At 39.0% G+C, this 17,739-nt stretch overlaps 1 protein-coding gene and 1 pseudogene across 4 annotated transcripts in view; both read right to left on the bottom strand.

Annotated features, from left to right (window-relative positions):
* Window positions 1–17,739, bottom strand: part of CUL5 (cullin 5) — a 96,844-nt gene that overhangs the window by 63,642 nt on the left and 15,463 nt on the right. For 3 of the 4 annotated variants that reach the window (XM_089915510.1, XM_022561611.3, XM_022561613.3), the window contains one exon: window positions 15,360–15,469. In XM_089915510.1, the coding sequence (XP_089771636.1) occupies window positions 15,360–15,430 (71 nt within the window). In that variant the 5' untranslated portion in view covers window positions 15,431–15,469. Of the gene's footprint in view, window positions 1–15,359; window positions 15,473–17,739 lie in introns of those variants that run through there. The other variant, XM_089915512.1, reaches the window with a different exon arrangement.
* Window positions 977–15,351, bottom strand: LOC111168075 (mitofusin-1-like; annotated as a pseudogene).

Below are 17,739 nucleotides of genomic sequence, written 5' to 3'. Positions count from 1 at the left end.
TTGATTATATTTCAATGCTTATGACTACTAAGCCTATAAACATAAGATGGTTTAGGAACCCAAGGAGAAGGAAAGGATGGAAGTGACTAGTAAAGAGAAAAAGGGAAGACTCCCTGGAAGAGTTGATTCCTAAGCTTATCTCAATGAACAAGTAGGATTTTGCCAGGCAAAAGAGGGTGGGGGAAGGATATTTTATGAAGTCACAATGTGAGTAAAGAACTATAGATCACTAGGGTGTATGCAGTGAACTATTAACAAATCAATGTGGCTTGGCTGTCAAGTGTGAAGTGGGGAGTGATAAGCAAGAAACTGGGCAAACTAACCCTTTTATAATTCAATCACAGTCCTATTGTATCCATCAGCTAAATGTCTCTCCAATTTGGACATTTCCATCCATCACCACTACCACAGTGAAAATTACCATCATCTCTTACTTAATTTACTATAACACAAACTAGCATGTATTGACTGCTTACGATGTACCAAGCACTTCACACATATTGACCCATGCAGTGGTTTAGGTTTTCCAAAAAAGAGATGGGATCAGACATGCAAGAGAGATTGATTGAGGGTAATGCCTGTGAGGGACAATGGGAAGTGAGCTACAGGAAGCTGGGCAAAACATAAGCTCACAATGCTGTTCTGATCCCTGTAGGGAAGAGTAGGAAGGATGAAGGTTGGGTAGCAAGAGTCTTAGACTACACAGCAGTTCTAAGAAAGTTTGGTAAAGCTATTTAAGAGTTTTAGAGCAAAAGCCACCCATCAAAGGAGTTCCATACCTCCCCAAAATAGGATTACCTTAGTATCCCTGCCTACTCGTACCCACTGCAGGTACATGTCAGAAGGGCTCAAACGTGACTTGAGTCTCATAAGGCAAGAGGGAATGGTGTTGAGTTGGGTACCCAGGAAAGAGTCAAACTTGTGATCAATACATCTTCTCCAGCTCCCTTTCCTCAACCTCCAGGTGCTCCTATATGTTGTTACATCATGGAAGAATATCTTCAATACATTCTTATTTGAAACACAATACTTCTCACCACCACACAATAGAACATGTCAAGTCTCCTGGTCAATTTTCATACACATTTTGAGGAATGTATTATAATACACTTGAGGACTGTATGATGATAATACCCTTAAAGACCTCTATGTTCCTCTCCCTAATCCTACTCTCTCATCCATCCCCAGAAGTAACTAAGCCTGAATCTGTCATTTTATTTTCAAGTTTTACAACATACTATGAGGGTTTCTGAACGTTATAGAAATTATATCAAATAATTTTTTCAAATAATTTTTTTACTCAACACGTTTCTACTATTTACTCATATAGTTGGATGTACTTCTCGTTGATGCACTTTGTCTTTTTTTTTTTTTTTTAAGATTTATTTATTTTTGGCTGTGTAGGCTCTTCGTTGCTGTGCACGGGCCTTCTCTAGTTGCGGTGAGTGGGGGCTACTCTTTGTTGCAGTGCGCAGGCTTCTCATTGCGGTGGCTTCTCTTTGTTGCTGAGCATGGGGTCTAGGTGCGTGGGCTTCAGTAGTTGTGGTTCACGGGCTCTAGAGCACAGGCTCAGTAGTTATGGCACACAGTCTCAGCTGCTCCGCGACATGTGGGATCTTCCCAGACCAGGGCTCGAACCCGTGTCCCTTGCATTAGCAGGCGGATTCTTAACCACTGCGCCACCAGGGAAGCCCATAACTAAGTGTTTTTAAAAAGAGACATGCTGTTAAGGGAAATTCTTTTTATTTATTTTTAAATATTTATTTATGTATTTATTTATTTGGCTGCACCAGGTCTTAGTTGCAGCACACTGGATTGTCGTTGCCATGTGCAGGATCTTCGATGTAGCATGCGGGATCTAGTTCCCTGACCAGGGTTCAAACCCAGGCCCCCTGAATTGGGAGCATGGAATCTTAACCACTGGACCACCAGGGAAGTCCCAGGGAATTCTTTTTATTTTATTTATTTTTAAAATATTTTGTTTATTTGTTTATTTATTTATTTATTTTGGCTGCGTTGGGTCTTCGTTGCTGCACACAGGCTTCTCATTGCAGTGGCTTCTCCTGTTGTGGAGCACAGGCTCTAGGCGCACAGCTTCAGCAGTTGTGGCACACAGGCTCTAGAGTGCATGCACAGTAGTTGTGGCACACAGGTGGCACACAGGCTCAGTTGCTCCGCAGCACGTGGGATCTTCCCGGACCAGGGCTCAAATCCGTGTACCCTGCATTGGCAGGCAGATTCTTAACAACTGCGCCAGCAGGGAAGTCCCCCAGGGAATTCTTTTTAAATACTTAACTATATTAGAAAAATCAAGGGGTTGGGGAGTGGGAGAATGATGAAGTAAAAACTTTTTAAAGGTTTCAAGAGGACAGACAGAAGGGATGAGAGAAGAAGAGGTAAGAAATATTCCAAAGTATTTCAACTTCCTCAAGTTAAACAGGGAGTAAAAGAGAAATAGTGTGACCCTGGTGCAAAAAATAGGTATTCTGGGGACTTCCCTGGTGGTCCAGTGGTAAAGAATCTGCCTTCCAGCACAGGAGACGCAGGTTCAATCCCTGGTCAGGAAACGTAGATCCCACAAGCCGTATGGCACAGCCAAAAAAAATACAATTAATGGCTATGATTTATTAGGTAGAGATTCTTGCAACTCACAAAAATATAATTTTTTTCCTAAGAGCACATGTATACATACAAAATTTTAAGAAGATAATTTTATAGGCTATTTCTCTGATTATAATCCATAAATAAATAATTAAAAATTTCACTATCTAGAAATTTAAGCTCCTAGATAATGCATGGATTAAAGGAAAACGAAAAACAAAAATTACTAACAATCAAGAAAGAAAAAAAGGGACTTCCCTAGTGGCGCAGTGGTTAAGAATCCTCCTGCCAATGCAGGGGATACGAGTTCGAGCCCTGGTCCGGGAAGATCCCACATGCCATGGAGTATCTAAGCCCGTGCACCACAACTACTGAGCCTGTGCTCTAAAGCGCAAGAGCCATAACTACTGAGCCCGCGTGATACAACTACTGAAGCCTGCACACCCTAGAGCCCATGTGCCACAACTACGGAAGCCTGCACGCTGTGGGGCCCACGTGCTGCAACTACTGAGCCTGCATGCCTAGAGCTATGCTCCACAACAAGAGAAGCCACTGTAACAAGAGACATCACGCCAATGAGAAGCCCACGCACCACAACGAAGAGTAGCCCATGCTCGCCACAACTAGAGATAACCCATGCACAGCAACAAAGACCCAACGCAGCCAAAAACTAAAGTAAAATTTTTTAAAAAATAGAATCTGTAAGAAAGAAATAAAAAGGAAAACCCTGAATACCACAGAAACTATGGTGACAATAAAAGCAATATTAAGGAAAAAATGTGTAGCTTGAAAGCTTTCATTGTAAAGAAAAATATTAAAAAGAATTTTAAAATTAAGAATTCAATAAAAGAACTAAGAAATCAAAGGACAAAATAAATCGAAGAAACCAGGAAGAAAACACTAATAAGGAAGCAAATTATAAACATAATAATAAAAATGGAATAAATATTACTCTTTCCAAATAACAAATTTTTACCTTTTTCTTTTCTCTATTCACAATTATTTTGTATTTCATTAATTTTGTCTTTTGTCTTTTTTTTGTCTTTCCTCCTTTTACTTTCTTCAGGTTTACTTAGACCATGCACTTTTAGCTTTTTTTGTCTAATATACGCATCAAAGGCTATGAACTCCTTAGCATTTAAGCACTGCACAGTTGGATCCAATACGTTTTGATGTATCATATCAAAGTAATTTTTATAGCTTGATTATGTGAAAAGACCTATAAAGTGGATCAACTCCTTAATATGGATATTAAAGAAAATATGTAGGATTAAGGATTTAAAAAATGAGATATGACCACATATAAAATATAAGCATACTACTTACAATTCTATGGCAACAAATTTCTAAACCTAGAGGAAATTAAAATGAAGTGTGCAGATACTTTGTCTTATTCATTTTATTTTTATTTCTTTTACTGTTTTACATCAGTTTTAATGGGAATAAGAGAGAGTAAAAACAGTATTATTTATTAGTGGTTTACACGCCTGCCAGGATGGCAAAAGCGATTGTAACCTGCATAAATAATACACTCAAGAACATTTCCACACTCCTTTGTGGTTAGAGCAATGCAGTTTATAAAACAAAAATGTGACTATTCCCGTTGAAGTAGGCATCAAAAATTCGTTTTGAGAAAGAAGATGAAAGGAGCATTCTCTAACTACTGGATGCCAGGAAGCAGAGTTTTTCAGAATCAAAAACAAAGAGAGCCCTAATTAAGAGAAAGGCCCCACCCCTCAGGGGTCACAGAGTTGGTTATTTTGCTTTAAACTAATTCATCATTTTCACATATCAAAGGATTTTTCTTTACCCAAAATTAAAACTAAAAGAGACATCACAACACTTTTCAGAAATGCAAACATCCTGAGATAGATCAATACCAGGATCTACTCAAGGATTTGCTATTTAGGTATAGTTAGTAGAATTCATATTTAAAGTCACTTCATAAAAATAACTGTCCCAATCTTCCAAGTTCCATTTTCTCCTATCATGATCACCAAAGCAATCTCTATTGTTAAGATTCTTCTTCATTGCCTGAATGTAGAAACTGCTTAGTAAAATTCTCCTGCTTGTTTTCAAGTTGAACAGCTTTATTTCTTAAGCACTTCGAATTGTTTTATATTTTCTCCAATTGATCTATTTCTTTGGAAAATCTAGCAATTTCCTCTTCTAGATGTCTTTGTGTAGTATCAACTTGTTGGCACAGGCGAGCAAAAGTGGTCGCCATTTCCTGTTGTACTTGATGGCTGCAGTTGGCACTTGTGAAGTTAACAATCATTTGCAGTTTTTCAGTTTCATATTCAGAAATTGCTGTTTAAAGGCTCTCTCCTTGGCACGGGTGGTCCAAGTCAGCCTTTCATAAAGATACAAAGCTCCATACATACTTAATGAAACAGATATGAATTTCCAGCCTACAGTTTTCCAAATCACTCCTCCAACAACGATGCCCATAGAAGTTCTAGACGTAAGAGAAGCTAATGCTGTTATTAAGGTAACCATGAGTTCTTCCTGTGACGCTGGATTGGTAGGAGCAGTGGGAGTAGAAGCTAAAGATCTGGGAAGCTGAAAGATAGGCTCTGATAATCCTAGAAGCACCCGCTGAGCATTTGTAGGGCCCAAGAAACAATGGACAAGGGAAGACCAGCCCAAGGAAAAATGAAATACAATATCCTCTTGAAAATCTGACCATAACTTGTGGCAATTTAGGTCATAGCTGAGATCAAATTTCTTGCAAGGAATCAGTGTATGTAGTTTATTCTGCATACCAGCTGGAAGTATGGCTTCAGATTTCCAATAATTTCTTGCTGGGATTGAAGCATTGAAGCATTGACTTCATTGGTGCACTGATCAGCCAAATTTCTTCCCATTCCATCTTCTATGTGCTTATTTAACTCATTTTTATATACTTTCTATACACTTGGAGTAGGATGAAACTCAGAACAAAATTCATCAACAAAAACAGAGTCAACAAATTTCATCTGTCATTGCACATGAAACCTTATTTGCAACCTCCTCTGAAACCTCCCTGATTATTTTCTTAACATCCAATGTTAAAAGGTTCATCTGGTTTCGGAGAAACTCCAGTCTACCAATTTGGTCTTCCCTCTCTTCTACTGAATAAACCCTTTTCTCTGCTGCTGCCACGTTTATTGAATCCATTATGTTTTTCACAGTTTCTAGTATCTGTTTAGCTCTGATAGTGTGCTGTTCAAACTTTGTTTTCACTGCTGACTGCAAGATACACTCCTCAAAGATTTGTTCAAAATTCTGAAACTCCTGTAATTTTGTGTGAAATCCTTCTGCAAGTGCCCCACCACCTTCTGGCATCCCCTGGGCTTTGTGCTTTCTAGCACTACGAACTTGCTCTGCAGAAACAAAAAAGTTACGATTCCATGATTCTAAAGGATCCACAACTTTGAGCTCCTCCACCAAGAAATGTAGGCATCTTTCCATGAGCTGTCTGCATACACCTTCCATATATTCTGGCTCTGATGCAGAGGCATCCCAACGATTATTCAGAATAAAAATATTAGGCTTGGAAAGTCGTTCATTTACCTTGTGAAAAAACTGTTTTTAAGTGTTCATTAGAGTTGATTTGGAGTTTACAACCAAAATGAAGATATCAGCATCTAAGCAAAACTTACCAATCCAGCTATCCAGCTCTGTAGTGACATCTGTACCTGGACTATCCACTAAAACCAGGTCATCTCTCAAGAGGGCACATTTTGCCTTTGGCCAAAACACATGGACAAGACAGCCAGCTTTCAAGTCTTTGTTCATATGAAGGGCATGGGCCAGCTGATTAACTGTCTTCACATTCTTTTTTTCATGTGACCCTTCTGTCATGAGACAGGCTTTATCTCCATCCGTCTCTTCAACACTCAGGAAGCAATTGGTTGTATGTCCAATTCCACTAGGGAGGACTTTATCCCACAACATGGCAATGATAATAGAGCTCTTCCCACTGCTTGTCCTGCCAAAAAATGCCACTTTCGGGGCTTCCCTGGTGGCGCAGTGGTTGAGAGTCCGCCTGCCGATGCAGGGGACACGGGTTTGTGCCCCGGTCCGGGAGGATCCCACATGCCGCGGAGCGGCTGGGCCCGTGGGCCATGGCCACTGAGCTTGCGCGTCCAGAGCCTGTGCTCCACAACGGGAGAGGCCACAACAGTGAGAGGCCAGCGTACCGCAAAAAAAAAAAAAAAAAAAAAAAGCCACTTTCATGTCTCCTCACCAATGATGGAAAGCTTATTTTTATACCTCTGTATTTCTATCAGATCATCCTCAGTAGCTACTCGGTCAAGTTCTGGACTCTTGTACGTTGCTTCAACAAAATGTGATCCTTCTGTAACAAACTCCAGTAACTGGTCAAAGACTGCTGTAATTGCCTTCTTAGCCAGCACGAAGTGCTTCAGTGGAGAAGCAGTTTCTGCCATTATGCCTGTCACGGCTCCGACTTGTCACCCAGCAACTGCAACTCAGCCACAGCCCTCAAGCTGCCTCATTCTCCCAAGAGAGGCTGGGAGACTGGGCTCTTATTCCCAATTTAAATGGAATGCTTCCAACATACTACTACTGGGATATTGCTGCTAGATTACTTACAGGTGATCTTTACCAGTTTAAAGAATAATATTTTCATTTTTCTGTTTTATTTTGGAAAGATTATCTCTGTTTTTTCTTCATCTACTGAGATGATCGATTTCTGATAAGATTTTGTCTTGTTCTATTTGTTTTCTGAGTTCAATTTTCATTTCATTATTTCCTCCACTTTTGCTGATTTCTCTCCTTAGCTTTTGAATTTTCAGTTCAAGTTTGTTTTATAACCCCACATAGTTGTGTGAGGATACTGAACTCAGTTCGGAGTGCTGTATTTGTTTTCTACTTCATAGTTGGTTTCTGTGGGACAATTTTTATAAGCTAAAATGTTTCAATTTGTACTTTTTTATGGTTTTGGATAGATGGTGTCTGCTTTTTTCTATTCATATTCATTTCATGGTCAGGATTCCCAGTTCAAGAGTACCTCTTTCAGTTTAGTTCAGTAAAGTTCAATTTCTTTAATGGTCAGTGTTGGTAATAGTGGAGGAAAGGGTATCTGTTTCATTTCTGCAGGATCCTTAAATCTTCTAAATACTTACTTGTCTGAAAACATGTTCATCTCGCCTTAAACATGATTGAAAACTTGACTAGGTACAGCATACTAAGTTCAAAATAATTTCCCTTTAAATATTAAAGAAAACTGCGTCAGCCTCCTGCATTCAATTTGGCCAATGAAAAGAGTGTGGCCAGTCTGTTTCGCTTGAAAGGTAACTTTCCCTCCAACAATTAGATTTTCTTTATCCTTGGAATTCTGAAATTAAGGACATGTGTATGCATGGTTTTTAGCACTTTCAATATGAAGATCTGGAGGGTTGGGGGGAGAGATACAAGATTTCAGCCCTGGGAAATTTTCTTCTTATCCTTTGGGGCTATATTCTCTCCTCTACTTTCTGTCCTCTCCTTCTGGAACCCCTTTTAAGTATAAGTTAGCCCAATTCTAAAGCTGTCCTAAATATGTCTTCATTTTTATTTAATTTTCCATACTTTGCTCTACATTCAGGGAGGACTCTTTGGTTTTATTTTTTGTATTACTAATTCAATCTTTTTTTATTTAGCTCTTTTATTTCAAAGGTCCTTATTTTGACTATTTCATTTTCAAAGTAGTCTCTTTCATTTTATTCCTCTCTAATGATATAACTGGAATGCTTTTTGAGCTATCTTCTAAACCTTGCATCATCTATTTCCTCTGAAGGTACAGTCTCTAGGATGGCCCCTAATGATCCCCGTCTCCTGGATGGCATTCATACCCATGTATAGTTCCCTCCTACAGTGTACAAAGCATTTGTCTGTGTGATCAACAGCATACAGAAGAAATGAAGGTCTATATATAAGATAGATAACTAATAAGAACCTGCTGTATAGTACAGGGAACTCTACTCAATACTCTAAAATGGTCTATATGGGAAAAGAATCTTAAAAAAAAAAGGGATATATGTATAACTGATTCACTTTGCTGTACACCTGAAACTAACACATTGTAAATCAACTATACTCCAATTAAAAAAAAAAGAAAAGAAATAATGGTTTGTAACTTCCAAAATTATGTTATAAAACACCATGACTTCTGTATTGGGAACACTCTCTCTTGCTCTGGGGAAAGCAAGCTGCCACACAGTAAACAGCTTTATGGAGAGTTCTACACAGTGAGGAACTGAGCAGCTAGTGAAGAACTGAGGCCTGCCAACAATCACATGAGTAAGCTTTGAAGATCATTCACTCCTAGTTGAATATAGGCCTAGTTCTTTTGCCTAGAGCTTGACTGCAAACTTCTTAAGAGATACTGAGCTAGAAAGACCCAATTAAGCTGCAACCAGATTCTGGACCTTCAGAAACTGTAAGATAATAAATGTTTGTTGTTTTAAGCTGGTAATCTTCAGGGTAATTTGTTGTGTGGCAATAGATAACTAGAGATACAACAAAGAAAGTACGGGACTACTGTAATCATTCAGGCAAGAGAGTGGGGGGAAAAGACAGATGGGATGGAAAGAAATTCAAGAGGTACTTAAAAGTCTATGAAATCTAGTAATCAAGCGGATATGAAGGAGTAAAAAAACAGGAGGTTGATGGTAGCTTCCAGATTTTTGGTTTGAGACTATAAATAACAGATTTTCATCACTCTAAATATGGAGTACTTATGGAACTTAAGTATGCAGGAAACAATAGGTCACATGGGTATGGAAGTTTGGAGAATAATCTGGATTGCTTAAATAGATGAGAACTCAGGTAAAAGAATAAGAAAAAAACAGAACTCTGAAGGAAACCAACACTTAACGGGCACAAAAGGGATGGATCAGCTTAGATGACTGAGATGAGGTAGACAAGAGATAGGAGAAAAAACAGGAGAAAGTGGTATCCTAAAAACCAGCTGAAGAACAAGAAAAACATTAAAAAAATTATTTGTAGTAAAGATGAATTTTCTTAAAAATAAAGTCTCACAAGTTGAAAATAATTTATTTTTAAATTTTAGCCTCAATTTCACAAACCAGAGTCAAACCAAACAACATGTATCTAAAGCAGCAGTTCTCAACTGAGGGAGGTACTGCCTCAGACATTTGGAAGTGAGAGCTTTTTTTCTTTCAGTAATGAGGGGTAGGGAGAGGAGTACACAGAAAGTATCCACTACTAGAGTTTATGAGGGTAAAGGCCAGAGGTGATAAACATGCCACAGTATGCAGAACAATCTTTTAACCACCCAAAACACCAACAGTACCCCCGCTGAAAAATAATGATACAGGTTATGAGAAAAGGGCAACAAATAGTAAATGTAGTTTAATACCATAACATTATTTTAGTACCTTAGATTTAGAAAGATATAACTAACCTAAAGGTTATTAATTAATATGGCTAAATAGGCTAAAGTTTGGAAAGATTTTAATTAATGTAGGTCTTATAATTTTGGTGTGGCATGATAAGACATAAGGAATCCTTTAACTTAAAAGGATTACATATTGAGCAGCCTTGGGTAACTCCAAGGAGATCAAGGATTTTTAAAAACGATGTGCTGAGGCCACTAACTGTAGCAAGTACTATTTCTGCTTAGAAGTATACTTTAAGCAGGAAACACCATCACACTATGCTCCTTTTTCCAATCAGGAATGCACAGAGAATAAGCATTACTCTACATGATAAACCATATTATTAACACAAACTGGCAAAAACAAAACAAAAAAACCCACCACATTCAATACGTTGTTCATAAAATACATTTAATCAAATAATTTAAGAAATATATACATATACATGAACGCTATGAAATTTTTAAAAGGTCTCAGCTGCTTCTTATTGAATTCTAATTTCTCAAAAGGCAGAATCATGGATATAAGTTAATATTATGCAACAAGTTCTATGTTATTTAGGATTAGACTATTTTCTTCCGTGATAAAGAGAAAAAATGAGCACAGCAGCCTAATGTGTATAGATTATTCAGTCATACATCTTCAACTCATTGATATAGTATTTTACTAGTGCACACACACACACAGAAATTATACTAAGTCTGAAACTACTATCCTTAGGAAGACATGGTTGCAAGGTTGGCCCTTGGCTGACATATAGGAACTTGGGTTTTGTGAGAGTTCTCACCATTTCCTGATAAGAATGGCTCACTGTGCCTAAACTGTTATGTAAAAAATCTGATTTATGTTCAACACTTGCTTTTTGTCTAGGATGTGGAATTTTGGTTCACGTCAGGCAGAAGCTGCCTTTGTGACCAGCTCTCTCAGTAAAAACCCTGGGTACTGAGTCTTTAAGAAGCTTCCCTGGGGACTTCCCTGGTGGTGCAGTGAATAAGACTCCACGCTCCCAAGGCAGGGGGCCCAGGTTCGATCCCTATCAGGGAGCTAGATCCCACATGCATGCCGCAACTAAGAGTTGCATGCCAAAACTAAGGAGCCAGCGTGCCACAACCAAGGAGCCTGCCTGCCACAACTAAGGAGGCTGCGAGCTGCAACTAAGACCGGGTGTAACCAAATAAATAAATATTAACAACAACAAAAAAAGAAGCTTCCCTGGTAGACAGCATTTCACATGTGTTGTCCCAATTAGTTGTTGGAGGAATTAAGTAGATATGTTCCACTGGGAGAAGATGCTTGGAAACTTGTACCTGGTTTCCCCTGGACTTTACCACATGCACCTTTGTTGCATTTTGCTTTGTATCCTTCACTGTAATAAATGATAGTCATGAATACAACTAATATGCTGAGTCCTATGAGTCTTCCTAACAATCACTGAACCTGGGGGTGGTCTTAAGACCACTGACATGGTTGGTGTCAGACGTGGGATTCATTAAACATGGTGAAAGCACTGTTTGAGAAAAGGAAGAATTAAGTGGTAGTATGATGAACCTCTGCTACTTGCATGGCTATGAAATCAACCGTGGTATGAATCAGCAGCTGAGTTGCTATCTGCTGTGAGAAAGGTAAAAGTTACCTATGAAATTTGAAAATGACAGATCTAACCCCAAGAGAGTTGGCTCATTAAATCTTCTAGCTGCTTTGGCCATGCTGACCCAAGTGAGGAGAGAAAATGCCCAGTACGGATGAAGACTTTGGTTTTTGTTCTTGCCTCCAAGTAAGAGGAGAAAAGGCCCAAAAGTTCTCAAACATAAGCTTTCGTGTGGACCAAAAATGTTAAATGTTTCTGCTGGTCTCTCCTCCAAGCAAGAGGAATTAATAGTTACATTAGGTCGCAAGGCTGGAGAAAGTTTTAGATAACCAAGGGAGAAGAAACTATTCCAGCTGTTTCTTCAGCCTAACTACTGCTGCTTCAGCAACCTCTCCATGCCTCCTACATTCCAGTCAGGATCTCCCAGCAACTGTAATGTTAATATTGTAAATGCTAAATTTATTGCTAGGAGTTTGAATAAATCTGTAATAAGAAAAAAGAGGCAGGGAAAGTTTTAAAGATGGCTTTGTATTCTTTGGCTATTGTACCTGGATGTATGATAAATAAAGATATAAAATATTATATGCTTGTACTTTCATAAATGCTAGAGGGATCACATCAATCAGGAAAAGTTGCAAAATAGAAAGTTAGTGACAGACTTCCCTGGTGGCGCAGTGGTTAAGAATCCACCTGCCAATGCAGGGGACATGGGTTTCAGCCCTGATTCGGGAAGATCCCACATGCTGCAGAGCAACTAAGCCCATGCGCCACAACTACTGAGCCTGCTCTCTAGAGCCTGAGAGCCACAACTACTGAAGCCTGCACGCCTAGAGCCCAAGCTCCGCAACAAGAGAAGCCACTACAAGGAGAAGCCCGCACACCACAATGAAGAGTAGCCCCCGCTCGCCTCAATGAAGACCCAACGCAGCCAAAAATAAAATGTAAATAAATAAATTTTTTTTAAAAGTTACTGAGACACAATTTCCTTGCTTTTTACTGCTGGCGAAAGGATTAGAATTTGAACTGTTTGAGTATTGGAAACAGAATAAATAAATCTCCATAATGGATACTATTATTTCTACTTATTACCATCTCAGAGAAAAGGGAGACAACATGAAAACATAAGAAATGTCCAAATAGATATACACTTCTGGAGTTTTAAAAAGCAGTTTTTAGTTGCTACTGAGCTCTTGTGAAATCAGATGTCTGACCCTGAAAGGCTGATGATTTTCCAGCATGATGTGCATATTACTGAGTGGATTAATCTAAACTCTAAGACTGACAAAATAAAAGGGGATTAGAAAAGTCTTGTCACTTGGACTTAGAACACGACTGGTCTGCAGCATCTTGGCTTTGCCACTGCTCGAGAAAAGTCACTGGCTTTTTTGGAATCCTGAATTCACAAATCCTAATTGCTTGGATCTAACTCTAAGCTGAAACCTGATATTGTCTGACATTGGGCTATTTAAACCCCAACACAAGCTGTGCTGAACTAAAGCAGGCATATGCTCAGTGAACAGGACATTGACCTGTGGACTGCTGAAGATTTAAGACACCCTCTGTGAAGCCATAAACTGAAAACGTCATGGATTCTGGCTGGAATCACTTGCAGATGCCCACAGAAAAGGACTCATTCTCTGACGGGGCCATCTGAAATCAAGCTGCTGATAGCCTCTGTATCAGATATACAGACCTAAAGTGCATTCCTAACTTGTGGTTACTGCTAAAAGCTGCAAGTTGGGAGAAAGCATACTCGCTCCTTACAGACTGGATTCATGATCCCCTCTCAGGGATATTTCACTGCTACGGACTTGTGTCCAGCTTTCCGGATTAGTTGCAGTTTTCAACAATGAATTAATAACCTGATTTTTTTTCCCTCACCTTCGCATCACCCTTCCTTGCACACACACCTTAGTAAGGCAACTTCATTATTAAACACAGCTATCTCCAGAAAGGAACTGATCTTTTCCAGGCTGCTCACTAGGTAAATGGTCAGGACAAAAGGGGTGGGGGTGTGATGTAAACTTATTATGAAAATTTTTGAAAATTTGGGATTTCATCCAGACCAATTCCTAAACATATGTCTTTCTAGTTAAGTTGTATAAAAATGTTTTTCTGTAAAAATGTTTTTGTTCCTCCTCCAGCTCTGGGTGATTGGGAAAAAAATGAAAAGCTTTCATTACTGAATGGGACACACTGATTTTATAAGGGAGAAAAAATAAAACTCAGCACCTGGTGAGGCACCAGGGAGAAGGACATGAATGATTTTTGTTTTTCATAAGTATTCTTGAAAGCTTTCCCAGCTCCTGGTGTTGGCTTTCCATGCTGTTGTGAGTGCTTTGAACTCAAACTGAATGCTGAACTTCAATCACACCTAGCAGTACTCTGAGATGGCTGCGAGCAGCCCCAATTCCTACACCTTCCACAAAGAACACCTCTAAATGTCATCCACACTATGAAGCAAATGAAATGGTGTCATGGATAAACAAACTGTTTGGAACTAATTGCCTTCAGGTAGTCTGTCTGAAAACAAGGCATGAACTGAATTAAATGAACTAGATTGAGAACTCTAAAGTGAAAGGCCTTCAGGTAGTCCGTCTGAAAACAAGGCCTGAACTGAATTAAATGAACTAGACTGAGAACTCTAAAGTGAAAGGCCCCATGGGAGGACACACTGAGGGCCCTGTTAACCCATACTATCTAATTTATGCCTTGCTTGGAGTACCCTAAAAAAGTGCAAACTCTTTGTTTCCAGGGGTACCATGTGGGTCCTCTGAAATTATACTTCTTTTTGTATGTACCCTATCATGACACTGCTTCAACCCTGGAAAATTTTCAGGTCGAATTCAACTGTATGGCCATAGTTGTGCTTTGCCTGAATTGATGCCTCAGGCCATGTAAAAGGTCTATACAGAAACTGAAGGAGAAAGCCACCTGCTTTTCTAAGATAAACCTCATGGTTGGCGGGATTTATTTTAACTAACTAAATTTAGGCCCTCTAAAATGCATAACTGAGATCAATACTACAAGTTGGTCTTACCTTGCTGCACATGGGGGTGGGGATGGGGGCAGGGGTGGTGTCCTACTGGTAATAGTTTTGCTGTAAAGACATTCTGGCCAAAGGCTAAGAGTTAACATAACAGATCTGAGACTGTATTCCTTAGAAAAGCCTGTTTGGCTGGGATCTGAGAACTTGAATGTTTGACAGTTTCCTACACTGATAAAAAATTTTCCTGAAATGATGAGAATGGCTCACTGTGCCTAACCTGTTTGTACAAACAACATGGTTTACACTGAACACCGCTCTTTCTGAGAGTCTAGAATTTTGGTACATGCCAGGCAGAGGCTGCCTATGTGAGCAGCCCCCAATAAAAACCCTGGGTACTGAGTCTCCAAAGAGCTTCTTGGTGACAGCATATCACATATGTTGTCAATCTTGTTGCTGGGGAAATTAAATGCGTCCTGTGTGACTCAACTGGGAGAATACTCTTGGAAGTTTGTGCCTGTTCCCCAGACTTGACCCCATATACCTCTCTCTTTGCTAATTTTGCTTTGTATCCTTTAGCTGTAATAAATCATAGCTGTGAGTATGACTTTATGTTCAGTCCTACGAGTCCTCCGAGCAAACCACTGAACCTAGGGGTGGTCTTGGGGACCCCCAACACAATCAGTAATAATTTCAAACAGGTAAACAGTCCAATCTGGAGCCAATATTCCATTTGAATATAGCCACCAAATTTTCCTTTATGTTATCAAAAAGGTAGAATGAATGGATTACTTACGAAAACAGATCAAACCACTGCTGTTTTGTAACAGATTCCTGGCGTAAAAGCTTCAAAACAATTGGACGCATGAAGTCCCATTTGTCTTCAAACTGAAGAGAACCTTTATTCTTAAAAAAAAAAAAAAAAAGAGTAATTTAAGTGCAGTTAAATAAGTGTCTGTTATTTTTATCTCATAAGAGACAACTAAAGAAATTCAAAAGAACCAATTTTCCATAAAGGAATCCCTATAACTTAATCTGGTATCAAAGAATCACAGGAAGACAACCATAAGAGAAAAAAGACAGTTATGTGAAAGTGTGTAGCAAAGAATTTGGTCTTGTCCAAAGAGCCGGTCTGCCCTTTGCCCTTGGCTTCTAGTAGGTAATATCCTTGGGCCCTAAGAATGTTATATCTGATAAGAGAGTCTTTGTTAGCCTGGGGCCTTGGGTCATACTGGATAACCTAACAATGTGATTCAGGGAGGGGACTGGCAAACTCATATAGTCTTAGGGAGCAGGCCAATCCAGAAATAGCAACAGTATGACTTAGGGTAAGGGGTTTGGGTCAATCAACCTGGAGATTGAGATTATCCACATGAGCAATGCCTACATGATGAAGCCTTAATAAAAATTCTGGACACCAAAGGTTGTGTGAGCTTCCCTGGCTGGCAGTACTTATGTGCCCTGTCATTTAATGAGGGAAGGAGAGAAATGTGACCTGACAACACCAGAGAGGACAAGGGAAGCTCTGTGTTTGACCCTCCTGGACACTGTTTCTTTAGCTGATCTTAATCTGTATCCTTTCCCTTAATAAACCATAACCATGAGCAAAGCAGTTTTCAGTTAAGATCTATGAATATTTCTAACAAATTATTGAACCTCAGGGTTTTGGGAACCTCCCAAATTTGCAGCTGATGTCAGAAGTGAGGGTGGTCTTGTGTGTAGAGACTGTGCCCTAAACTCCTCACAAAAAGTATATCAAAAATCCATATAAACTCTGAAAGTTGAGGAAGAAAATAAACCATAAAGATACTCATCTCATTTTATAATGCTAACAAAACCCTGATACCAAACTGGTGAGGAGAGAACAAGAAATGGTAACTGTAGACCAATCTAATTAGAACATATAGATGCAAAAGTCTTAAAAAATATTAGTAAATTAAACAATTAAATAATACCTCATAATCATGCATGTTTATTTCAGTGATGTGAAAGTGATTCGATATTAAGGGGAAAAAATCAATTCATTACTAAAAAGAGAAGGGGGGCACCCCACATGTGTTACTCATGAGTACTGTTCCTTTTCAAGTTAGGTATGGCCATGTGACTTGCTTTGATCAATAAATTTCAACAAAAATCGTTAATTTTCTAATACAGCAGCACCAAACACCCCTATGAATCACATTATTGTTTTCACCATACAATTGTTGAGAATGTTGTTCACTTGTATGAGATAAGATCCATGTACTGATGTAATGTTCGAACTCCCTGAAATTATATTCCAGAAGCAGTTTCTAAACATATGGTCTAACAAGAACCTACGTCAGGATCACCTAGGATGGTGCTTACACATACCTTTATAAAACCTACCACACACTGGCTGGATCAGAATCTCTTGAGATGAGTCCAGAATTTATATGTTTAGCAAATTCACAATAAAACTACATAAAAATGTTACAGGGTCTATGACCCCAAAAAGGTTAAGAACCACTGACTAACATTAAACTCTTGTGAAAGCAAATGATACTTCTTACATCTACAAACACAGCTGATCCTAAAAGTTACTGTACTTTCTTGCCCCAGGTACCTACTTTTATCACAAAGTATTCTTATTATAGGGACCCATGGGAGATACTCAAAATTTAGTACTGGGATTAACTGTGCTTCTCCCTTGAAAAACTAGTTTGTTTCTACCTTATGAACTTAAGTGAATCATGTAGGTAACTTTGCTTTCCTTAGTGTTGGCTAAAGAGAAATTCAGTCAGATTTGAGATCCCATGGTATATATTTCGTGTACTAATCATGGCTGGCTACAATTTTTCTGTTAATATCTTCCTATAACCATCATTTCTTCATTTACTCTTCCCTCTGAGAAAAGGGTGTGCAAATAAACAAATATGGAAGAACCACAGAAAGGACATGCAAATCTTTTCTTGACTATGACATGGAGCAACATAATACCCTCTTAATAAGAGAATATTTTATAATGTTAAATAGGTCTACTTCCATAAGCGATTCTGGCAACTTACAAAATTAAACTTAGTGTAAATCCTGCAATTAAAAATAAAAAAACGGGGCTTCCCTGGTGGCACAGTGGTTAAGAATCCGCCTGCCAATGCAAGGGACACAGGTTCAAGCCCTGGTCCAGGAAGATCCCACATGCCGCAGAGCAACTAAGC

This window comes from Delphinapterus leucas, chromosome 7 (assembly GCF_059928025.1).
Source record: "Delphinapterus leucas isolate spDelLeu-1000000601 "Yukka" chromosome 7, BTC_Dleu_Yukka2, whole genome shotgun sequence".
Lineage (NCBI taxonomy): Eukaryota > Metazoa > Chordata > Mammalia > Artiodactyla > Monodontidae > Delphinapterus > Delphinapterus leucas.
This window is presented reverse-complemented; position numbering and strand designations above follow the sequence as displayed.